This window comes from Leopardus geoffroyi, chromosome E2, assembly GCF_018350155.1.
Source record: "Leopardus geoffroyi isolate Oge1 chromosome E2, O.geoffroyi_Oge1_pat1.0, whole genome shotgun sequence".
Taxonomy (NCBI): domain Eukaryota; kingdom Metazoa; phylum Chordata; class Mammalia; order Carnivora; family Felidae; genus Leopardus; species Leopardus geoffroyi.
The window spans coordinates 14,538,253-14,562,674 of record NC_059335.1 but is presented as its reverse complement, the minus strand read 5'-3'; the positions used below and the strand labels follow the sequence as shown (position 1 = coordinate 14,562,674).

Here is a 24,422-nt window from a genome sequence, read left to right as displayed (position 1 = left end):
CCCAAGGGAAAATGTCCAGGAAACCACTGGACCCCCGAGGCTGGCAGTCAGGAGAGAGGTCAGGACCGAAGACAGTGTCCCCTGTCAGCACTGAGGACAAATCTAAGGCCACAGGGGTGGATGACAGCCCCCGATATGGGTGCTGTCCTGCGGAGAATGAAGGAGACACAGCCCTGCCCTGGGAGTTTGAAGGAAATGTACCCCCATCCTGGGGGGCCCAGGTGAGTCACAGACTCAGGCTGTATTATGTGAGCTACTGGTCTGTTTGACCACCCCTCCCAGTGCCCCACAGAAAGGGTTCAGGATGAGTCCTGAGAAAGAGCTCTGTCTATGGTTTCAGGAGCGTGGGCCCCTGCAGGGAGCCTGAGAAAGAATCAGCGGGGCGGGGGGGGGGGGGGGGGGGGGGGGGGAGGAGCAGACAGGGAGTGCTGTGGGAGAAGCTGGGGGCGGGGGGTGTGGGAGGGACATGCTTCAAGAGGGAGGCACTGCTCCCGAGAGGCAGACAGAACAGGAGCAGGTTAGGAGGAGTCCCTGAGCCTGGTCTGGAGTCTTCCGAGGGGCCCCCCTGGACACTTACGGCAGAAGCTGTCTGTCCTCCAGGGTTTCACGGCCCCACCGGACGCCTGGCAGTCCGCCATGTAAGCGGCCAGGCTGCGGCAGAGGAAGGTGGTGTTGCCTTTGTGGACACACAGGTCGTACACGCACTGGCGGAAGTACTCAGAGGGGTTCAGCACCGCGTGGCAGCCTGCAAAAGGGCCCTGGGGGTCCCGGACCCGACCGCAGGCCTGGATGTTCTCGTAGGGCGCCGTCTCCTCCGCTGAGCACACGGGGCAGCCGCCCGGCCCACAGCCCTCGCCACAGCCCTGGGAGGAGCTGGGCGCCCGCCACCCAGCTCCAAAGGCGTCCACGCTGGGGGCCACAGCGCCACTGGGCAGGACAAAGTCGTCGCTCCAGTTGCCGTTGTAGTTCCCACAGAGGCCACAGAGCCGGCCATGGAAGGGGCTGGGGATAGATATGAGGACATGGGCATCGCCATCAAAGAGAAGTCGCAGTCCCTTGGTTGTCTGCAGAACCATGTTCCGGCCCTCGGCGGTCACCCGCACACGACCTACAGCCACAGGCAGGGCCACAGCCTCGCCATCCACGGTGACCTGGGTGGAAAGGCCACGGAGGGGTCAGGGACTCACAGTACCACAAGTGAGACAGACCCCTCAGACTCCTGGCCTGGAGCTATGTCCCTCTCAGGCCCTTTGGGGTTGTACCATGTCCTTGGACTGCCCAAGGGTGGGACTGTGTCACCTTCAGACCTCCAGATCTGTGTCACCCTTAGTCCCCTTGGACTGCGGTCATATCTCCCTCAAGCCCTCAGGTGGGCCCTCTCCCACTCAGAACCTGCCTCCCCGCCCCCCCTCCCCAGAGCGGGGCCACGTCCCCTTCAGACCCCCAGGGTAAGGCCACATCCGCTTACTTACCCTCGGCCCCCGTGCCAGTACCACCACCTGGCCAGCCACAGTAACCACCAGCTGTTGGAGATCTCCAGCCGCGTTCTTCTCAAGCACAATGACAAAGTCCTCGTCCCCAGGCTGTGGGCGGCAGACTTGGGCCAAGATGTAGGAGCATGAGCCGTGCAGGTCATAGACACGCCCATCAAGGGTGACATAGTGGATGCCCCCGTTGGCCAGGCAGCGGCCACAGCCTGTAGGGTGACAGGCCTGGACACCGTCCTCCACTCGGCACTCCTCGTAGGGTCCGCAGGCCGCGCCCTGCTGGCAAGTGACTTGGCCACCCGGCCCGCACTCGCAGCGCCGCTCACACTCAGGGCCTGGGTAGAAGGACTCGCCCAGAGGGTAGTAGCGGCCCTCGTGGAGGCATCCGCACTGGCCCACAGGCACACAGGTGTCACCGCTGAGCACGAAGCCGGCATCACAGACGCAGCCCTCCCGGCAGGTGTGCACGCAGCCGTCGGGCACAGAGAGGCTTGGGCAGCTCACGGGGCAGGAGTCACCGCAGAGCTTGTAGTGGCTGTGGGGAGGGCACTGGAGGGCTGTGGGGACAAAAGGGGAATGAGCCCGGCGGGCAGAGGGAGGGGCCCGGGGGGGGGGGGTGGAGGGTGACAGAGTGGGAGAACCGGCCCAGGGGAATCTGCATGTTCTGCCTGAGAATATTTCATGAGCGAATCCATCCAGGGATCTGAGCAGAGTGTCTGATCCAGTACATCTAACTGGGGGATTCGGTGTGGGGACGTGGAGACCAAGTCTCTCTGACCACGTCGTGGGTCGGCCTGATCAAAAATTTCTATAGATGAAGTGAATTTGACCACCTACATCTGACCAAGATATGCGGGATTGGAACCAAACGTGTGGGTATCTTGGGGGGTGGCTCTGAGCGGGCTACGGGACCAAATGTATCCCGTATCTCTGGTGCGAATACACCTGACTGTGGATGGCTGACCTGGAGCCTCTGATGGAGTGTCTCAGAGGACAAGGTTGGTGTCAGTGTGACTCTGACCACGTATATCTGATTGGGTGAAGCTGACAGGATAAATCTGACCAAATGTGCCTGAGGGGGAATTGCCCTGGACTCTCTGACCGTGAGCCTGTGGATATCTACCTGGGGCTCTGTCAGGGTCACGATTCTACCTGGGAGTATCTGCCCGAGTGTCTCTAACCGGAAGGGTCCCTGGCTGAGGTTATCAGACCAATTCTATCTGACCTTGCGGATTTCAGTGTTTGAAACAGTGTAGGTGCATCTGACCAGGTGTAACTCTCTAGGTCTCTCTGACGAAGGGCACCTCGCTGAATAGCTGTGACAGGGTCAACCACCCCAGTCTATCTGACTAGGATATCTGAGCACACGAATCCCGGAGAGGATCCAGCACCTAGGGTTTCTGACCAGGTGTGCCTGAGTGTCTGCCATTGCAGTATGTGACCTGGTGCATTTCCGTGGGTAAATGCCACGGTGTACTTTTGACAGGACCCACGGAGGAGAAGCCTCTTGTCTGAGAGCCGTGTGAAGAGGGGCAGGCGGGAAGACGCCCACTGTGTGGACCACGCATGGATCCGTACTCACGACAGAAATCCGGCCGCCTCCACTCGCCGAGCGTGGCCCCCGCGGCCTGGCAGGCTGCCACGTAGGCCTCCACGGCAGGGCAGAGGCCTCCCGGATGGCCCTGGGCTTGGCAGGCATCCAGCAAGCAGGCCTTGAAGTAGTGCTCCGGTGGCAAGAGGCGGTGGCAGGGCGCCAACGGGCCGTCGGGGGCCGAGATCACGCCGCAAGCGTCCGGGCCGCCGAAGGGCTCCTGCTGCTCGGGCGTGCACTGGGGCGGGCACCGCCCGGGCACGCACTCCCCGCAGCCATCGGCGCCGCCCACCTGCCAGCCTGCGGGGTTCCCGCCCACAGCCTGCAGGTCGTCGGCTGGGTCCCGGTTGTAGTTCCCGCACAGGCCACAAAGGGCGCCCGCGTACGCCGCCGGCACGCGCAGGCGCACGAAGCTGTTCCCGTCGAAAGCCAGAGAGAGCCCGGTGGCTGCGGTCACCACCACGTCGGCGCCACTCAGGTAAGCGCGCAGGCGCGAGTCCAGCTGATAGGGCAGTGCTACGAGCTCGCCGTCCACCTGTGGGTACCGGGTAGGGGTGGGGGTCGTGAACGGCGCGGGCACAGGTTCGAATTTTGACTCACTACCTACGGGGGGGGGGGGGTGGGGAATGGGGTGGAACCCTGAGCATGTGATCTACACTGTGTGATAATAAGGATGGTAGGAGGAGGAGGAGGAGGAGCCTCTATAGACATGATGCCACTGCCTCCTCACAGGACCCTCTGAGGCAGGTACTATTATTAGACCCATTTTATAGTGGAATAAACTAAGGTTAAACTAAAAGAATAAACTAATTTTGTTAGTTTAAATGGGGAAGACCTGCTGCTCCAAGGCCTATACTCTGAACCCCTTCCCCCCATCACGTCCCACTAACCTGTGAAAGGTAATCAGGGGAATGGCAGACCCCTAACTGTCCCAGACAACCCCAGGGCTCGTCTCTGGCCCCAGGCCCCTCACCTGCAGCTGTCGAGGCCAGCGGGCACTGAGGGTCAGTCTGTGGTTGTACATGTGCAGGGTGACGCTGCGAGTGTAGCTGACGGCCTGGCTGCCCCGGTGCTCATTGACTACAGTGACCGTGAAGTTCTCGACACCCTTGGGTGGTGCAGAGCAAGGCGCACTCAGCAGGTACTCGCAGGTGCCTTGGAAGTCGAATCGGTGCCCATCCAGGGTGATGTAATGGGGGTCACCCCAGGCCTGACACTCAGCTGTGCTGACAGGGTGGCAGCCGTGCTGGCCAGAGGGCAGCAGGGCACATTCTTCACCCGGCCCACACTTGGCAGGCTTGCAGACCAGTGAGCCACCCCCAGGCCCACAGTGGCACCTCTGGGAGCAGGTGGCATCGGCCCAGAACTCACTGCCAGCTTCATGGTAGGTGCCATTGGCCCAGCAGCCACAGCCACCGTCCAGGGGAACGCAACGGTCAGCACTCAACACGAAGCCCGGGTCACACTGGCAGCCCTCGGCACAGGGGCCCTCACATGGCGTTGGGGTCGCGGGGGGCGCGGGGGACGGGCAGCTGGCTGGGCACGGTGGGCCACAGAGCTCGTAGTGGCTGTTCTCGGGGCAGGACATCTCTGTAGGGGTGGATGGAGGAGTGGGAGGGAGAGAAAGAGAGAAAATGCTGTCGGGGGTGGGGTCAGAGGAAGGGGAGGAGACAGAGGCAGAGAGAGACAAAGAGGGACAGACGGAGGGACTGAGAGAAACAGCAAGAGGCACCGACAGACAGAGGGACACAGAGGAAGACTCGAACGGAGACCAGGAGAGACGGCATGAGAAACGGAGAGACAGAGAGACAAAGGGAGACACAGAGATAAGCGCCAAGAGACTGAGAGGCAAAAACAGAGAAAGAGAGAAACAGACACAAAGATCCAGAAAGACTGGGACCCCCTCCCCCCTCAGCTCCTGCTCTGCTCCCCCGGACACTCACCACAGCCGGCCTGCTCCCTCCAGTCCTTAATGACGATCCCAGCGGCCTGGCAGGCAGCAGCATAGGCGGCCAGGGCCTGGCAGAGGATGTCATGGGCCCCACCGCCTAGACAGACATCCAGAATGCAGCCCTTGAAGAAGCTGTCGGGAGCCACGTGGGCATGGCAGGCAGCAAAGGGGCCTCCCGCGCCAGGGGCCAGAGGCCCACAGAAGCCAGGGCCCTTGTACTCCTCCAGCTGGTCCCCAGAGCACGTTGGACAGGACCCCTGACACTCATCCCAGCACAGCGGGTCCCAGCCTGGAGCTCGCCAGCTGCCGCCCCAGACCGGTATGGAGGGGGCCACGGTGCCATTCGGGAAGACCCGGTCGTTGCTGGGGTTGCGGTCCATGTTCCCGCAGAGCCCACACACGGCTCCGTGATAGCTACTAGGCAGCGTCACCTCCACTCGCCAGTCCCAGTCATAGGTGACCCGAAGCCCGAAGTCGGCTGCCAGCACCGCTTTCGACGCGCCCTGGGTCACTGAGAGCCGCCCTTTGGCCACAGAGAGAGGCAGCGCTGTCAGCACACCGTTCACCTGGGGGTTGAGGGGGGAAGGAGACAAACAGAGCCCACTGGAGGCGGGGAGGCTCCAGCTCTGGCCCCTGCCTCCCTCCCTCATGGCGCTGTGGCTGGGGGCTGCCAAGGCCTTCCTCACGAGCCACGGGTGTAGGTCACTTGACATTGTGGGCGTTGCTAAAACCCTGCTCTGCTTCTTTTTCTGGGTCTATCTCCATCTCCCTCCCTTACTCTCTCTCTGTTGTCTCTCCCTCTCTCTACATCTACACCTATTTCTCTTTCTGGATCTCTCTTTCTCTGAGTTGCTCTCTTACTCTGTATCTCTCGTTCTCTCTGGGTCTCCCTTCCCTCTCTGTGTCTCTCTCACACGTGCACTGACTCTCTCTGCATGTCTGTGCGTGTACTCTTTCTCTTTCCTGTGCATCTCCGAGTGTCTGGACATCTCTTCGACACACTCACCGTCATTTATTGAGCACCTACCCTGTTCCATACCTCTCTCTCTCCCTGTGAACTGCCATTAATCTCCAGTTCCATTGCCATGGGCAAGAAGGGTGGCCTGTCTCCCCCCACCGCCTCCCCTCTCTCTCTCATCTCCTTGAATTTCACTCCACGTTGGAGGCTCTGGGCCTCTCCCTTATTCCCTCACAAACATTCATGGCCTCTCACCCAGGTCAGACCCTCAGCTGAGCACTTATCATGTGCCATTGGATCCCCCTGTCATAGGTGAGGAAACTGAGGACCACCAGGAAAAGTCACTTGCCCAACATCGCACGGCTCATAGGGAGAGACTGGATTCAAGCCTAGGTCTCTAAAAAGGCTAATGCTGAAGTCCTACATCAAAACCCTTAGCAAAGGGCTAGACTCCTTTAATACCCCACAGAGAGGTGATGTTTGCGGTTGTTATTGTTGCTTTTTGCTGTCCTTTTGTTTCAGGCCTAGGTGAAGAGAGAGCCCTCAGCTCCTAACTGTGGCTGGCAGGACCCCTCTCCCCAACTAGGGGGCTCAAGAGACCATCCTGCAGGACTTACCCGGACTTTGCCGATCTCGCCTTTGTGGATGGAGATGTTGACGCTGAGGGCAGACACGGTGACGAGCCTCACAAAGGACACAGCAGGGTTGCCCCGGTTCTCATTCTTGGTGGTGACAGTGAAGGGGGTCAGGCCCTGGGCGCTGACCCCCGGGCAGCCGGCGGCTGCCAGCACATAGTCGCAGGTGCCCTGGAAGTCGAAGTCCCAGCCATCGAAGGAGTGGTAGTGCGGGTCGCCCCACAGCCAGCACGTGGCCTCGTAGTTGGGTACACACACACCCTGCCCATCCTTCTCCTGGCACGTCTCCTGTGGCCGACACGTCACACCGTGGCACAGGTCTGGAGACAGGGAGAGAGGAACTTGTGGGGCTGCCCAGCACAGGCCGGCTGCTCCCCAGCCTCAGCCCCGGTCTGCCCCAGGGATTCTGCCCCGGGGCTAAGGGCTCCTGCAGGTGAGGACAGACACCAGGGGCTTCCCATCTGAGACCAAGCCCTGGGGGTCCCCCATGTTTGAAATCCAGGCCCTGTGGTGGACTGTGTCTAAGACCCCATCAAAGGCTCCCACATCCAAGGCTAAGGCCCTGCAGTTTGCTGTCTGAGACCCACGCCCCGAGTACCTGACTGCCAAGACCTAGACTCTAGGGTCCCTACATCAGAACCCAGCCCCAGGGGTCCCAGTATCTGTGATGCCAGCTCTGAGGGCATCCATGAGGGCATCCACAGCCCCAGAGTTTTCCATGTTCAAGACCTGGGTCCCTATTATCCTGTCCAGTGGCACCAAGGGTCTCAGTTCTGGAGGCCCCATTCTTTTATCTATTTATCTATTTTTATCTATTTATCTATTTATAAGGAGTTATTCTCTGTCCTTCACCCTAAGAAACCAGTCCTGGGGGGGGGGCAGCTCTGTGACAGACTTAATCTGGGGAGGCCCCATGTCTGAGATTGTTTCCCTGTAAATCCCGATCCTCTTCTGGGGGGTGGGTCCTGTATCTAAGACCCCAGCCTTCGTGGGGTCTCTACCTGAGACCTCAGGACTATGCTTTCTGTCTCTGTCCCTGGGGTTTCTGATTTCCCCTACCTTGAAGGGGAGATGGTGTTAGAAGCCCTGAGCCTAATCCTGCATACCAGTGGTCAGTAAACTATGGCATAGCCAGCTGCCTGTTTTTGTAAATACCAGAGGGTTTTATTGGAGCCTCACCCCCTCACTTACATAGCCTACGACTGATTTCATGCCACAGTGGCAGAGTTGAGTAGTTATGACTGAGACTATAAGGCCTGCAAGTTCAAATATTTACCATCTGTCCCTTTAGGGGAAAAGTTTGCCTGTCCTTGCCTTATGCCAAGGGTCTCTGACATCTGCCCTAGGGAACCTAGCCCTGAGGGTCCCCAAAGCCTGCATCTTACCATAAGGTAGAACTCCACCTCCCAGCCTGGAGGGCCTGTGCCCCTAGCCCTGGGAATCCCAGCCCCGGGGTCCCCAGATTGGAGACCTCAATCCTTAGTCCTTTGTGCCACCCACTGTGAAAATCTAGGTTCACACCTCCCACTGCTCCAGAGTCCCCATCCTCTGTTCCCAGCCCCACGGGGCCCAGCCCCAGCCCAGCACCTTTGGTGACACAGCTCAGGACACCTCCTGCGGGCTCGCACACCTGCCCTGGCTTGCAGCTGTGGGCCTGGCATTCCAGGCCTTTTCCGGCGTGGCACACACACTGTTGCTGGCACCTGTCGATGAGGACCACCTGGTTCGGCTGTGAGGACAGAGGACACGGCCATCAGGGTGGGAGCTGAACTGGCATCTCCAGTGTCCCGGGGACAGAGGGTCCAGAGGACATCAAGGGAACATCTTTCAGCAGAGTGACCCCTTGTCTGTGCAACTAGGGCACCGCATGGCCTTGGGGTCCAATTCATTCATTCACTCACTCACTCACTCACTCACTCGTTTTTCCAAAATATCCACTTAATGTCTGCTGTATATGAGAAACGGTGTAACATGAATTAAGAGCAAAGGCCCTGGAGCAAATTGCCTGGGTCTGAAGCCTCATTCTGCTATTTCCAAATTGTATCACTGTGCAAATTGCTTAACCTTTTATGCCTCAGTTTCTTCATCTGTAAGCAGTCGATAATCATAGCACCTAACTATGGTAGTATAACTTGGTTAATAATACGTATAAGGTACAGGGGAAATGAAAAGGGAGTTCCTTTATTATTATTATTTTTTTTACTTTGAGAGAGAGAGAGTGTGTGAGCGGGGGAGTGGGGCAGAGGGAAAAAGAATCTCAAGCAGGCCGCATGCTCAGCACGGAGCCTGACGCAGGGCTCGATACCACAACCCTGAGATCCTGACCGGGGCTGAAATCAAGAGTCAGATGCTCAACCAACTGAGCTACGCTGGAGCCCTGGGAATTCCTTTAAATAATCCAGATTAGAGAGGAAACAGGGATAAGAGACAAAACAAGATCAGGAAAATGTGGTTATCGCTAAAGCTGAGTGAGGGGTACATGGAGATTTACACTGTTCTCTTAACGTTTGCGTGTTTGAAAATTTTCCTAATAAGTAAAAAGTTCATATGTATGTGTAATGCACATATGCTGTGGATTTGGCACTGAAAGCAGTAACCGGCATGTAGGAAGCACCATCTACCTATTTGCTTTTATCATCACTATCATTTGTTTGAGGAGAGCAGCAGAGAGGGGCCCTGCCCTCACAGAGCTCGCGGTCTTCTGAGGGAGACAGACAGACAAACACACACACAGTCAAGTCAAAGAAAGAGTAACTGGGTGAGGGTTGGAGAGGGAAGCGGACGGAGTTACCTACTGTGTCACAGAGACAGTCTAGACCCGGGGAGCCAGGGGAGGGTTTAAAGTTGCGGGACCCATGGCTCTTTTGAGAAAGGTCTTCCCACTGCCATCAGGGAGGTGACCCAGAGGGAGCAAAAGTGAGGGCATGGAGGGAGCATGTGGGAGATGACAAACAGGACCACGGTAGGGCCATGATGGGGGGAGGGGACAGGTGGGAGAGACATTCAGGAGGCCGAGTGGACAGGCTGTGGAGCGACGGGCCGTGGGAGGGGGTCCAGCGTGAGGCCCTGGGCTCTGACCACAATGACCGGCTTCCTACCTCGTAGTAGATGCCGTTATGGTAGCAGCCACATTGCTGGATGGGCACGCAGGCCTGGCCGTTACTGAGGAAGCCCGAGTCACATTGGCAGCCCTCGGCACAGCTCTCCGGGCACAGTGGGGAGGCGCTGAGTGCCGAGCAGCTCAGGGAGCAGGTATCTGCGCAGAGCTCATAATGGCTGTTGGGGGGGCACTTCATCGCTGCAAAGAGGGGGTACTGGTCAGAGCTCCCTCCCAGGGGCTCTGAGGGAGGGGCTGCAGGGCCCAGTGTCCTGCCCCTTCTGTGCCTCAGTCTCCCCACCCTCTGCCCCTTGTTCTTCCCTTCTCTGCCCTCTACTCACGACAGAACGATTCGGTCCTCCAGGACTCAACGTGGCCTCCGGCCGCCTGGCAAGCACTCACGTAGGCATGGATGTTGCTGCAGAGAATGCTCTCGTTCCCACCGCCCAAGCAGAGGTCAAAGACGCAGTCTTGCAAGGGACCCTGGGGATCGACCAGCTTGTGGCAGGCGGCCAGCGGCCCAGTGGGGCTGGTGAGGAGCCCACAGAACTTCTCCTGCTGGTACTTCTCCTGCAGCTCAGGTCTACACTCCAGGTCCGAGTTACAGTCCCCGCCGGGCTTGCAGGTGGGTGGCGGCAGGCAGGGAGAGCCTGGCACCGCCTCCTCCCATGAGTTGCCGAACTCGGTGGGGTTGCCTGCCTGTGAGCCGTCTGGCTTCCGGAAGTCATCCTTGGGGTCACCATTGTAGTCCCCACACAGGCCACACAGCTGCCGGTAGTAGTTGCCTGGGATGGTGACCCGCACGTTGTATACGAGGTCGTAGGCCACACGCAGGCCAAAGTCGGTCTCGATCACAGCGTCCGAGCCGTGCTGGAAGGCACGGACCCGGCCCTGGGCCAGCGTCACGGGAAACCTCATGTCCACACCGTTCACCTGGGAGGCGGGATAGTCCACGCGTCAGGGGCACACTTTGAGAGGGCAGACCCTCGTCGAGCCCCCGCCTGACACTGGAGATCTGTGTGACCTCACCTCTCTGGGCCTTAGTTTCCATATTTGGAAAATGGGGAGCATGGTCGAGTCTTTGTAGTGGGTGGAGTGGTGGTCTCCAAAGGATATGCCCCCCCCCCAGAAACCCTGAATATGACCTCATTTGGAGTAGGAGTCTTTGCAGATGTACTTAGGGTCATGATCTCAGGATCATCCTGGATTAGGGTGGGCCCTACGTCCAGTGACGAGTTTCCTTATATAATGATAAGAACCAGAAGAGGAGATAGAGAGGAGAGGCCACGTGAAGACAAAGACAGGGAAGGTGGCTGTGAGCCGAGGAGCACCTGGGACCTCCAGAAGCCGGAAGAGACAAGGAAGGATCCTCCTCTAGAGCCTTGCCAATACCTTGAATTTGGACTTCGGGCCTCCACCACAGTGAGAAAACAGTGAGAAAACGGAAAACATTTCCGTTGTTCTAAGCCACCATGCTTGTGGTCACTTGTTACAGCAGCCACAGGGGAAGCTCGTACAGGTCTTGAAGGAGTAACATGCTCACCAGCTACCCCTAAATTCACCACTTACTGATCAAGAACGCAGCGATGGACTCCAGAGCCACTGGCCTGGGTTCCAACACAGCTCTGCCCTTTACTCTTTCTGTAACTTTGTGCAGGTGAGGACCCCTCGCTGGGTTTCTGCTTCCTTATCTACAGAGTGGGGTCCAGAGGGTTGCTGTGGGGATTAGATAAATTGATATTTGTACTTTACAAATTCTGGCACAGAATGGGTGTTCCGGGAGCATCTACTACTGTGACGAGCTACGGTCGGAAGATTTTATTTTGACAAGTAAGTGGGTGCTGAGGCTTTTTGCTTTAAGCATCAGTGGGTGGAACATTAGGCTAATGGGAAATGAACATCAGACCCCCAAGCCAAGAACCAGTGGCTTTAACTGAAGGCTGCTGGGCACCAACAAAACCTCATAAATCCACCCCTGATTAACATGCTTGCTCATCCTTCCTTAATACAGACATGATGAGCATCGGATTCTTTTGGAAGTATAAGGAACCAGAGGAGAAGGCAGAAGACACAATCGTGTCTGAGGCTCCCAAAAACATAGTCACCTGCCATACTTCCCGAGCAGGGACAGGGAGCAGTTAAGGACAAGTGACCTATTCTGTGCCTCAGTTTTCTCAGCTGTAAAGTGGGTATAATAATAGTTTCCACCTCAAGGAGAAGCTGGGGATTCAGTGAGATGCAAATAACACCAACCACTCATGTGTATTCACAGCCAACTATATGTCAGGTGCTATCCTAGGAGCCTGTGCTACCTCAGGGACTTGATTAAAGCATCTAACGCATGGCCAGTGCATACGGGCACCTGAAAAAGTCAGCTATTTTTCAGCATCCTCATTGTCCATACTGCATGAGCACAAGGGTCATGTGCCTGCCTTTTAGTGAGATCTCTGGGGTGGCGGGGCAGGGAGGGGGGCAGCATGGAATCCCTCCAGCTTCCATAGGAGACCAAGTGCTTCTCAGTCAGAGAAGCACCATGGTGTGCCCAAGGTCCAGCGTGCAGTCTCCTGGCGTGCTGTCCTGGATTCAAGTTGTGTCTTTGCTGGTGGACTTTGGGCCAATGATGGGACCTCCCCTTCTAAAGAATAAAGCAAATCATGGTACTTCTGGCAGCAAGGATGAAATGACACCGTGGATGTGAAGTGTTCAGCGGCCAACAAAGTCAGGGATCAGCTGAGTAAAAACCGTAGCTACTGTTATGGTGCTTGGCGAGGGGTGAGGGGGTCACCCCCAGATTGTCCTGTGTCCTTGAACCTTTCCCATCCCTGAACTTGCCCAGCCTCTGATTGCATCATGTCGCTGGCCAGGATACCAGGGAGGTGGCTAGGGCAGGAACAGAGAAGGTGCAGGGGAAGGGAAGAGGGGGTGGGAGAGATGCTCAGAGGGGACAGTCAGAGGCAGGGAGAGGAGAGACTAAGGAGCAGACAGAGGGGGAAACAGAGCCACGTGGGAGCAGGTCTTAGGTCCCCAAAGCCTCCTCGCTCCTTGGCTCCCCACTCAGGGCTCTGACCGGCACCTCCTCTCCTCGGGAACCCTGTGCCTTCCACATCCACTCCCAGATGTGAGCGCCGCCCCTGGACCGAGTGCTGCCCATGTCCCACCCACCCAGTGCCCTCTACCCCAGGACCCCTCCCCTTCATGATCCGCCCCTGCTCTTACCGTGACCTTCCACTGATTTTGCTCCAGCCGTAGGGTGAAGTTAGCCACCTGGACAGTGATCACCCTGGTCACGCTGACTCTCCCATTGCCCCAGGCCACATTCTCCTGCAGGACGGCAAACGACTCCAGGCCCGGCCGGGTCCCGCAGGTCCGAGCCAGCACGTACACGCAGGTGCCCATGAAGTCGAAGCGGCGGCCGTCGAAGGTGGTGTAATGGGGGTCTCCCGATGCTTGGCAGGTAGCAGAGCCCACGGCCACACAGCCCAGAATGCCACCGGACGGCTGGCAGGCCTCATGCGGGCCACAGGTGGAGGGCTCACAGGTCACCAGGCCGCCCTCCTGGCAGCGGCACAGGGAATCACACCCCGGGCCGGGGTGGAAGGTCTGGCCTGGCGGGTGGTACGCGCCCTGGTATATGCAGCCACACGAGGGCAGGGGCACGCAGGACTCACCACTGAGTGCAAAGCCCTCATCACACACACAGCCTTCGTGGCAGTCGGAGCCGCAGCCCCCAGGCACTGGGAGGTCTCCACAGGACAGCGGGCAGCCACGGGAACATGCCTCGTAGTGGCTGTGGGGCGGGCAGCTCAGAGCTGTGGGGAGAGCAGCCGTGAGCATCCAGGGTCCCTGCTCCCTGGTGACACACACGCAGGCACACGCATGCTCCCGCGCTCACACGTAAGCCGGCCAGCTGCAAGGAACCCTCTGTATAATCTATGATATGATCTTCCTGGGGGGGCAAATGATATCACAATTAACCTGGTCCTGATAAATAAGATTCAACTCCAAATTAACTGTGGTTTGTGATTATCTGTAATGTCTTCAATGACATATTTTAAACACATACGTGCAGGTACAGTGTGTGTTTAATCTATGCAATGTACTCGTGAATGCAGTGGTTTTGACTTCTTCCTTCTCTAGTAGAGATATAGTAGTAGCAAATTAAAATATTTGGCCCGTGTTTTGAAGAGAAAAAGAATAATAATTCCTAGTCCTATCTCGAAACTCCAGTCACTCCAAATTATAAAACAGGTGGTTTCCTTGAAACAAAATAAAAAAAACTAAAACTGAGCCAAATAAAGCCTCTGTGTTGATATGATAGTCACTTGTGGCCATTTAAGTGTAAGTTAATTAAAATTAAAAAAATAGAAGATTGGGGCAACTGGGTGGCTCAGTAAGTTGAGCGTCCTACTCTTGATTTCGGCTCAGGTCATGATCCCAGGATGGTGGAATTGACCCCGGCATCGGGATCTCCCTGTCTGTCTGTCTCTCTCTCTCTCTTCCCCCCCCCCCAAGCTTGTGCATGAGCTCTCTCTCTCTCTCTAAAATTAAAAACAAAACAAAACAAAACAAAACATTCAGTTCCTTGGTCACACTAGCCCGAGTTCAAGTGCTCAATACATGACTGGTGGCAACCATACAGGACAGCTCAGGGACAGAACACTTCCATCATCACCAAAGTTCTATTGGACAGCACTGTTCTAGATCTCATAACCAGCTTATAAGAGAATCAGGGAATAGAGGGACAAGTTAAATAACACTACAAAGAAGCAACTAGCCAAATTCAGAAAATAGGAAATTCTGCAGGACAAATGACTTTTTTTCCCCCAATAGATAAATGGTACAAACAAAATGGATAGAGGGACAGATATATGATAAAGCAAGTACAGTGAAATAGTCGACTATAGAATCTAGCTGGTAAGTGTATGAGTATTCACTGTAAAATTCTTTCAATCTTCCTATACATTTGAAAAACTTCATAATAATATGTAGGCAGAAAATGGAAAAGAGCTTTTATAGGATACAAATGATTTAAGAAAGGGGCGCTTGGGTGGCTCAGGCAGCTGAGTGTCTGACTTTGGTTCAGGTCATGATCTCATGGGTTCAAGCCCCACATTGGGCTCTGGCCCCCAAACCCCACTCATGCTCTGTCTCTCTCTCTCTCTCTCTCAAAAATAAACATTAGAAAAAAAATTTTTTTAATCACATAAGAAAAACCAACCCAATGCAGTGTGTAGATTTGGTCTGGATCCAGATTCAAATAAACTGAAAAAAAAAAAAACAAACCCACACTTTTTTTGTTTTTATTTAGACAATTGGGGAAATTTGAACCTAGGCTGAATTTTAGATGATGTTAAGGAATTAGTGTTATTTTCATTACTGGTAATAACGGCATTGTGGCATGTTTCTTAAAAAGTGCTATCTGTTGCAGATGTTTACTGAAGTATTTATGGGAAAATTCATATGTCTAGAATTTGCTTTAAAATATTTCAGCAAGTGGTGCCTGGCTGGCTCAGTTCGTAGAGCATAGGACTCTTGGTCTCAGTGTTTTAAGTTTGAACTCCACACTGAGTGTAGAGATTGCTTAAAAATAAAATCTTAGAATTTTTTTTTAATCTTCCAATCCATGAACATGTGATGTCTTTCCATTTATTAAAAAGTAAAATCTTAGAATTTTTAAAATACAAAAATAAAAATAAATAAGATATTTCAGCAAAATAAAAAAATAAAGGGAACTATTGGGTGGAAAGCTGAATCCATCTCACTAAGAGATGCCTTTCCAATACATTCTGTTTTTTATGTTTAATACTTTTATGTTTTAATATATTTATATAGACATTAATATATTAGTGTTTTATATGTTTTATTAGTTGTGTACTAATGATATTTGCAATGATAACTCATTGTATCTTTTTTTTTTAACACTTAGAGTCTGATGGTCTTAAGAATTTCTAAAAATAATGAAATGTATATATGTATATATGTATATATGTATACATGTATATATGTTTGTGGCAGAGAAGTATGATGGAGATTGGGACAGACTGATGACAGCCACCCCTTCTTCTTGGCTTGGCCATGGTGCTGGTTTTGGCCAATGGGATAACAGCAAATGTGACGCCAAGCAGAGGCCTGAAGTGTGCTTGCCTACTGGGGCTTGTCCACTCTCACTGTTCTTTGGAACACTGAGACCACTGTGTGAAGAAGTCTGTGCTAGCTGGCTGGAAGATAAAACCAAGTGGAGCAGGGGTAAGCCGTCCTGGATGAGGTCCCCCAAACCAACCAGCCTAACAACTGCCAGCTGTGTAAAATCAGGCCATTGTAGACCCTCCAGCCCCCATAGAACTGTCAGTAGGACTGCAGTGATAAACTATGCCGGCCCAGATTAGGAGAATAGCCCAGCCCATAGACTCATGAGAAATAATAAATATTTGTTGTAATCCACTTTTAGCTTTGGGGATGTTTGTTACACAGCAAAAACTAACCCATGCAATGATTTAAAAAGAGACTTTCTGGAGCACCTGGGTGGTTCAGTCAGTTAAGCATCTGACTTTGGCTCAGGTCATGTCTCACGGTTTGTGGGTTCAGGTCCCACATCAGGCTCTGTGCTGACAGCTCAGAGCCTGGAGCCTGCTTTGGATTCTGGGTCTCCCTCTCTCTGCCCTTCCCCTGCTCTCACTCTTTCTCTCTCTCTCCCTCAAAAGTAACATTCAAAAAAAATAAAAAATAAAAAGAGACTTTCTGGGGCACCTGAGTGGCTCAGTTGGCTAAGCATCCAACTCTTGATTTCGGCTTAGGTTAGGATCTCATGGTTCATGAGATTGAGCCCCATGTCGGACTCTATGCTGACAGCCCTAAGCCTGCTTGGGACTCTCTCTTTCTCTCTCTTTCTCTACCCACCCCCCACTCATGCACATGCACACACTCTCTCTCAAAATTAATAAGACATTTTTTTTTTTTTAAAGAGACTTCCACGTATATAAGTATATTACATTAGGTATATTCTGCTGGAACTAAAAACCATTAGATGGTCACTTTGGGAGAGCAAGAATTTTTTTTCCTGTTTTCTCCCCCATTATATCTTCAGTTCCTGGAATATAGTAGGTGTTCAACAAATATTTGTTGAATGAATGAATGAATGAATGAATGAATATAAGTTGAAGGAGAAAAAGAAATGATGTAACATTCATGTATTTATCATGTGTATTTCAACAGATGATGTGATGTGTACCATTCAGGCAGATATTGTAAGTGAGTGAAGTAGGCCAGATGGTGACCAAGAAAAACTGGAGAGGGGACCAGAACCAGGCTTCTTCTAAAGGCAGCATTGCTACTCATCTCTGAATGACAGCTGCCATATGGGAATTAGATGCAGGGCTACCAGATATTTTTGGTCATCTTACAAATATTTACTGCAACTGTGCCTTTCTAGCTGTATGTGATCCTGGGCATGTAACTAACTCTTTCTAAGCCTCTATTTCCTCATCTGTTAAATGCGTATCACCACAGTCCCCACCTCATAATACTTTTGTCAGAGTTACGTGAATTAATGATACTTATAGATCATCCTATCTATAGGTATCCTAGAGACCTCCCAATACTCTTTACAAGGCTGAGCCCCCCCAGTTGTCACTCCTGGTACTCACGGCAAAGTTCCTCACTCCTCCAGGGGTGCACGGTGGCCCCGGCAGCCTGGCATGCAGCAGCATAGGTGGCCAGTGCATCACACAACGGCCCAGACTGGCCTGGCAGCAGGCAGCGGTCATAGACGCAGTCACGCACAGTGCCCCGTGGATCCAGCTTGCTGTGGCACTCCCGGAAGGGCCCCTCAGGGTCGGCAAGGATCCCACACTCCTTCTTGCTCTGCAGCTGCTGGGCCACTAGGGAGTCCAGCTTGGGACAGTCACCCGGCTCGGTTGCCCCACAGCCTGGCCTCGTCTCCTCCTGCCAGCTGTTCCCGAAGGCCAGCGCGTTGGCAGCTTGGCCTCCACCGCGCAGGGCCAGATCATCACCTGGGTTCCCGTTGAAGTTCCCGCAGAGCCCGCAAAGGGCCCCAGCATAGCTGCTGGGAACCTTGGCAATCACACGGTTGTTCCAGTTGTAGGTGACAGTCAGGCCAAAGTCTGTGCGCACGACGGCATCTTGGCCCTGGCGGAACACCTGCACCTGGCCATCTGCGGCCTGGAAGGGCAAGTACTGAAGGACGCCATCCACCTGGGTGGAGATGAAGGAGGTCCACGGGGTCAGGGTATTCATGGTTCTGTGTCCCACTTCACTTCACTTCACTTCACTTCACTTCACTTCACTTGGCTCCAAATACTCTCAACTGTGCTGTTCTCTTGAGCACGTTCTGCTTCGTTCCACCGCAGGGCCCTTGCACTTGCTATCCCTCTGTCTGGCACACCATCTACGTCTCTTCAACCTTCAACTATCGGCTCAAATCCAAATCCCTAACCCACGGCCTTCAAGAGCCTACAGGATCTGTCTCCTCATCACCTCCCTGATCTTCCTGCCTCCTACTCCCTCCCTCCGTCCCGTTCAGTATGTTCCAGGCACACTGGCTTTCTGGCTCTTCCTCCACTTGTCTCAATTTGGTCCAACTTCAGGGTCTTTTCGCTTGGCCGAGAACATCACTGACCACTTCTCTCCTGGCTGCGTGTCCTGCAGCCTTCAGGACGGCGCAGATCCAAGCCCCTTCCCTACGAGGTCTCCTTTAACCTTGGCTCTGTCCACCTTTGTACCTGCATCAACCTACCACATTGCGCACTCAGCCTCCTTGCTGTCTCCCTGAACACATCAAGAGCGCTGTCACCTCATGGCCTTCGCACTTGCCTCCTCCTAGATACCACCCCCCCCCCCCCCAGTACTCTTTCCTTGGCCAATGCTACTTCATCTGTTGGGTGTTAGCTTTGATCCAAATCCCTTATGGTGGCTTAAAAGGCCCCAGGTGACCTGAGCCTCACTACTCTCCAATCTCTTCTCCAGCACTGCCCCGTTCCCCACGCCTGCGACGGCAGCCACGAAGCCATTTTGATCTCCTGAAGTCAGCAAGCTCAGCCCAGCTTCAGGGCCTTTGCTGTATCTTCTCCTTGCGACGTTCCTACCCTCTTGCCCGTCCCCATTCTCCGCCTGGTTGCCTCCCCATCACCCTTTACGTCTCGGCTTAAAACAGAACCCCTCTCCCACCAGGCCCTGCTTGTTCCCACTTTTCTGACCTCATCTCCTACCACCCTCTCTGCCCCGTCCCTCCAGCCTCGCTCTCCGGTGCAGCCACACTGGCTCCACACTGTTCTCCTGAGTCTTCAAAATCTGTCTAGCCTCAACCTTTGCACCTGCTGCTCCCTCCTCCTCGGAACCACCACTCTTCACTCTTCCTTGTCCTGCAGGTTTTGTTTTCAATCAAGACCTCTATTGCAGCTGTCCCCTCCATCATCCCCCTGCCCCCATTCCAGCCCCACGGACCTCCAGGCTGTTCCTCTACCCCTCATGTTTGTTCCTGCCTCAGGGCCTTTGCACTCACTGTTCCTTCTACCTGGAGTACTCTTTCATCTACTTCTGTCCCTATCTGTTCCATCCCTTTCCTCAAAAGCAGCAGTAGGATGTAGTGGTTAAGAGTATGGTCTCTGGAGCCAAACAGCCTGGTTACAAATTGTGGCTCTGTGACTCATTAGCTGTGTGACCTTGAATAGATGACTTAGCCTTTCCGTGCCTCAGTTTTCTCATCTAGCTATTTCACAGAGTTGTTGTAGAGATTCAATGAGTTACTATATGTCAAGCATTTAACACCTAGGGGTAATGTCATATATTGGCTATTATTATTCCAGACTCAGAGAGGTGGGAACATAAATAGCAATCATTTGTTTATCCAGAAGTTTCTCTATGCCAAACACTCGGCTTTATGAGCAAAACTTCCTTTAATGCAAGGCCGTTCTGAGGACTATGACTTAAGGCCTGTAAAGGGTTTAGGGGTGGTGCCTGCCACATGGAAACTTCTTCCAGTTTTCCATCCATTTCCAATTCATCCTCCTCTCCAGGGCGCAGGCCACTGTCTAAAACTGTTCAATGATTATTTACTAGAGTTGTGAATCTTACAATCCCACCTCTCGACTTTTATCTTCTTCTTCTTCTTCTTTTTTTTTTTTTTAAAGAGAAAATCACTGGTTCTTGACTTCTGTGTGGTGGACACGCTGACAGAAGACAAAACTAAGACAAAACCTGGAGACAGTCATTTGGAGACACAGTCACACAGCCAAGGAGAGGCAGCACTGCCTGGCTCGGGGGCCCAGGACTTAACCACTGGCCACACGATCTTTTAACAGATCCCCAGCCCTACCGGGGGTTCAGAGCCCCACTCCTGAAGGGGGATTTCCTGCCCGCCTCCCAACCACCCCGACCCGCGTCGCTCACCAGAACTTTCCCCGGGTACTGCCGGCGCACCGCCACCTTCACTCCGCGGGCCTCCACGCGCACGGCACGCGTGTAGCTCACGGTCTGGCTGCCCCGGTGCTCGTTTTCCACCAGCACCCGGAAGGCGGGCAGCCCCGCGGCCTGGCTGCACGAGCCGGCCAGCAGGTAGGTGCAGGTGCCCATGAAGTCGAAGCGCCGGCCGTCGAAGCTCACGTAGTGCGGGTCCCCGGAAGCCTGGCAGCTCCCGAAGCGGTCGGGGTAGCAACCCAGGAGGCCGTCCTGGACGCGGCAGCGCTCGCCCGCCGGGCAGCCCTGTGTGTCGCTGCAGCGCACCTGCTGGGTGGCGCCGTCGCAAGTGCAGCGCCGCCGGCACAGCTCGTCGGCCCATATCTGCTGGCCCGGGGCGAGCGGGCGGCCCTGGAAGATGCAGCCGCATGAGGAGGCCGCTACGCAGCCGCCACCGCTGGCCACGAAGCCCGGGAGGCACACGCAGCCCTCCACGCACGGGCGCCCGGAGCAGTTGGACGGCGTCGCCTCGGAGTTGCAGGTGGCCGGGCAGGCGGGGCCGCACCGCTCATAGCGGCTGTTGGGGGGACAGGACAGGGCTGCGGGGAGACGGAGACGGGGGAGGATGCGTCAGGCCAGCGCAAGGGTGTTGCATTGATGCATTGGCGGCTCCGTTTCCTGGCGGGGCGCCCTGCCCAAAGCGCTCTACGGGACTTCCCTCCCCACATTCTGCTCCTTCCCCAGAGCTCCGCATGGCACTTCCATCCCTCCAGGTGCTGGGACCCCAAACCTCAGAGACACAGTTGACTCCTTTCCCTCTTCATTCACCGACAACCAATCTGTCAGGAAGTCCTGTGAGCTCCATATTCAAAAATCTATCTAGAATCTGCCCCCTTCTCTCACCACCCCCCACCCTGGTCCAGTCCCTTCCAAGCAACCTTCTGCCTGGTCTCCCCCGGCCCCCACGCTACCCCCACAGGCTGCTCCTCACAGACAGCCAGAGGGACCCTGTGAATGCCTGTGACATCCCTCTCCTGCTCAGAGCCCCCTTGTGGTGCCATCTCAGGGGGAAGGCTAGAGTCCTCCTGGTGGCCCATGAAGCTCCCCATCACCTGCGCCCATCACCTCCCTCCTCATCTCCTCTCCCTCTCCCTTTGGCTCACTCTGTCCCAGCCACAGAGGCTTCCTCACAGGTCTTCACGCTCCCACCTCAGGGCCTTTGCACTGGCTGGCTGTTTCTGATGCCTGTATTGGCCTTTCCTCTGAAGGCAGTGCAGCATGTGGTTAAGAGAAAGCTGCTGGAGCCCGGATAGCCTGGGTTCAAATCCCAGTCTTCCCTTCCTAAGCTGTGTGATTGTGGACCAATGACTCCATTCGCTCCCTGCCGCAGTTTCCCCATCAGTAAAATGAAATGATAATAGCACCGACCTCACAGGGTGGTGAGGGGTAAATAAGTTAACCTATGCAGAGACACCCCACAGCATCATTGTTACTCAGCTCACTCTATTGCCCTTTGCTGCTCTCAGCAATGATGTCACCTGTTCAGAAAGGCCTTCCCTGAGCACCCTCGTCTTGAGCCTCCCGTTTCCTCTTCTTACACGAATGCCATTTCTTTTGCTCTTTGAAGACGTTCCGTAGTTTACTGCTTACTGTCTGTCTCCCCCACTGGAATATGAACTCTGAGAGCAGGGATCTGATCTGCCTCAATCCCAGAGCACAAAGGACAGGGTCTGGTCCACAGGAGATGCCCACTCATCAGAAATGAGTGCATGGGTCAAAGAACTCACTGGTTCCTCCTCTGCACCAGGCATTGGGGAGCTCGGGAGGGCGGGCGTTTACTGGGCAGTGAGGACATATAGGAGTGACCACGACAAACCCCACATGGCCACAGTGTCTCCCCCAGACTTGCTCCTCCTTCAGAGTCTCTGTCTCAAGCCCTAGGCCTGGGTCTGGGCACCTCCCCTTCCCTGCACACTAGACTTTCTGTCTCCAGAAAAATTCCTTGGGAGCCTCCCAAGGGCAGGGACGGGTGTGTGCTGGCCCCCACTGTGCCCATTGCCAGAGGAGGGATGGGGCCACAGAGGGGCTCAGGGAATGCCCGTTGAGTAAATGAGTGAGTGAATGAATGATTAAGTGGATGGATGCCCAGACTTCACCCAGAGGGCATCGGGGAGCCTCGAAAGGAATGCAAACGAAGAGATGTTCACATTTCTGCTTTGGGACTATGAGGACTACGTCTCATGCCGGCTTCTGCACATGCCCCTCTCTCATTCCCAAACCCACTTCCTGCTCCCCCTTTATCCGCCTAGTTGAGTTCCTCCCACAGGCTTCCGATCGGGCATCCCTTCCTCTGGGAAATTCTCCTTGACCCTGCCAGGCTGAGTTGAGAAGCTTTCCTGGTCTCCTGTGCCCACCCTGGAATTCCCCCGTGCTGGCCCTGGCCACTCTGCCCGTGCCTCCCCGAGCCCAGCAGGGACCGCTTGGGACTGTCACCGGCTAGTGATGTGTCTGCCCCAACCTCGGGCTCACTGCGGGCACCGTCTGGCCATCTCGGCCATCCCTGTGTTCCTGGCATGGTCCGGCTTCAGGCTGAACCACACGAAGTGCTCAGACATTGAACAGATGCAAAGAGACCCGTGCCTTCCCACCACGTGCTCCCAGTCCGCCCCGGGGCATCACTCACGACAGTTGGCTGGTGACCTCCAGTCGCCGACAGAGATGCCGTGCTCCAGACAGGCCTGGGCGTAGGCGCTGAGGCTACGGCACAGGCTGGACCGGTCCCCGCTGAGCACACACAGGTCATACACACACTCCTCCAGGAAGGGCCGGGGCGGCAGTGCGCTGTGGCAGGCAGCAAAGGGGCCGTCGGCCTGGGTCAGCATGCCGCAGAGCCGGTTGCCCTCGTAGTGCTGGGCCTGGCCCGGGGTGCACGAGGGACAGTTGTTTTGGCAGCCGTCGTCACACAGGTAGTCCCCGTCGTCCAGCTTCCAGCTGTTGGCGAACTCCACGGCGTCCGGCGCCAGCTCTGAGTCGGGCGTGAGGAAGTCGTCGGTGGGGTCGCTGTTGTAGTTGCCACACAGTCCACACACCTGGTCTCGGAAGCGCTCTGGCAGGCTCAGGGCCAGCTGGCAGTCCCAGTCGTAGGTGACCACCAGCCCGAAGTCCAGCTCCACCACGGCCCGTGTCCCACTCTGGTACACGCGCAGGCGACCCTCGGCCAGGGATACGGGCAGGCGCGAGCGCTGGTTGTCGATCTGTGGTGGGGAGAGGTGGGTGGTCAGATCCCGTGTGGTCCGGCCCTCGCCCCTTCCACCCTCTCTCTCGCTTCCCCTGCTCCAGCTGGGATTCCTTCCTCCTGCTGCTTAGAATGGCGCCTGGTAGGATCGCAAGTGCTCAGGACGTGAAGGCACTGCTGCATTAAATGACCATTCACTGGGCACTCCCTCTATGCCTGGTCCTGGCCGGGAGATCACTGAGACAACCCAGAGCCTGCTCTCGTGGGGCTCCCAGTCCAATGAGGGAGACAGAACTGTCACGAGATCAGAGCGACAGATCAGGGTGATCAGGACTGGGATGGTGGACGCACAGGAGGCTGTGGGAGTCTAGAAGAAGAGCCAGACCCAATCTTGCAGGTCAGGGGAGGCTTCCTGGAGGCAGGGACAGCTGAGCTGAGCTGAGCTGAGCTGAGCTGAGCTGAGCTGAGCTGGGCTGAGCTGAGCTGAGCTGTAAAGGATCAGTGAGGGAGAGCCACGGAGACAAGGGGAAGGGGATTCCTTCGCAAATATCCTAAGCGGAGAGAGAGTCTGGCCAGGAGATGAGGAGTGTGTTTCTCGGTCCCTTGGGCCCAGTTTCCTCTTTCTGTGTGTTTCTTCTTAATTCCTTCTTCCCATATGCTTGTCTTAGTCAGGAGGATGGGGTATGAAAAGAAAAAAAAAGGAATAAGAGGCAGAGGGAGACTGCAGGAGAAAGGTCCAAAGGTAAGATAGATCTTCATTTGGTCAGTGGGTCAGCAAGGCCTCCGTGAGCCCTCCTGTGTGTCTGCGTCCATGGGCAGTGCTGTGGACGCAGCCGTGACTGAGACACTTACAAGCTCTCAGCCCAGGGAGCCTAGTCACCTCCATTTTTCAATGATACAAGTAATATTTGTTCATTACAGAAAACTTGCAAAATGCTCATGAGCAAAAACCGGGAGAGGGAAATCACTCATATTGCTGTGGACACACATGTGTATGTGTGCATGCACACACAGGTGCATTTATAAATCCTGCCTGCCAGGGTTTTTTTCTACCTTTT

The 24,422-nt window shown here is 55.1% G+C and overlaps 1 protein-coding gene across 1 annotated transcript in view; it reads right to left on the bottom strand.

The window, feature by feature from the left end:
• Window positions 1-24,422, bottom strand: part of LOC123578952 (Fc gamma binding protein) — a 41,137-nt gene that overhangs the window by 7,991 nt on the left and 8,724 nt on the right. The window contains exons 5-17 of the mRNA XM_045442343.1: window positions 22,813-23,383; window positions 20,124-20,728; window positions 17,363-17,930; window positions 12,936-13,528; window positions 10,061-10,652; window positions 9,721-9,920; window positions 8,210-8,351; window positions 6,605-6,942; window positions 5,022-5,595; window positions 4,052-4,668; window positions 3,070-3,613; window positions 1,473-2,044; window positions 578-1,151 (exon numbers count right to left, since the gene is read on the bottom strand). Of these exons, the coding sequence (XP_045298299.1) occupies window positions 578-1,151; window positions 1,473-2,044; window positions 3,070-3,613; window positions 4,052-4,668; window positions 5,022-5,595; window positions 6,605-6,942; window positions 8,210-8,351; window positions 9,721-9,920; window positions 10,061-10,652; window positions 12,936-13,528; window positions 17,363-17,930; window positions 20,124-20,728; window positions 22,813-23,383 (6,490 nt within the window). The remainder of the gene's footprint in view (window positions 1-577; window positions 1,152-1,472; window positions 2,045-3,069; window positions 3,614-4,051; window positions 4,669-5,021; window positions 5,596-6,604; window positions 6,943-8,209; window positions 8,352-9,720; window positions 9,921-10,060; window positions 10,653-12,935; window positions 13,529-17,362; window positions 17,931-20,123; window positions 20,729-22,812; window positions 23,384-24,422) is intronic.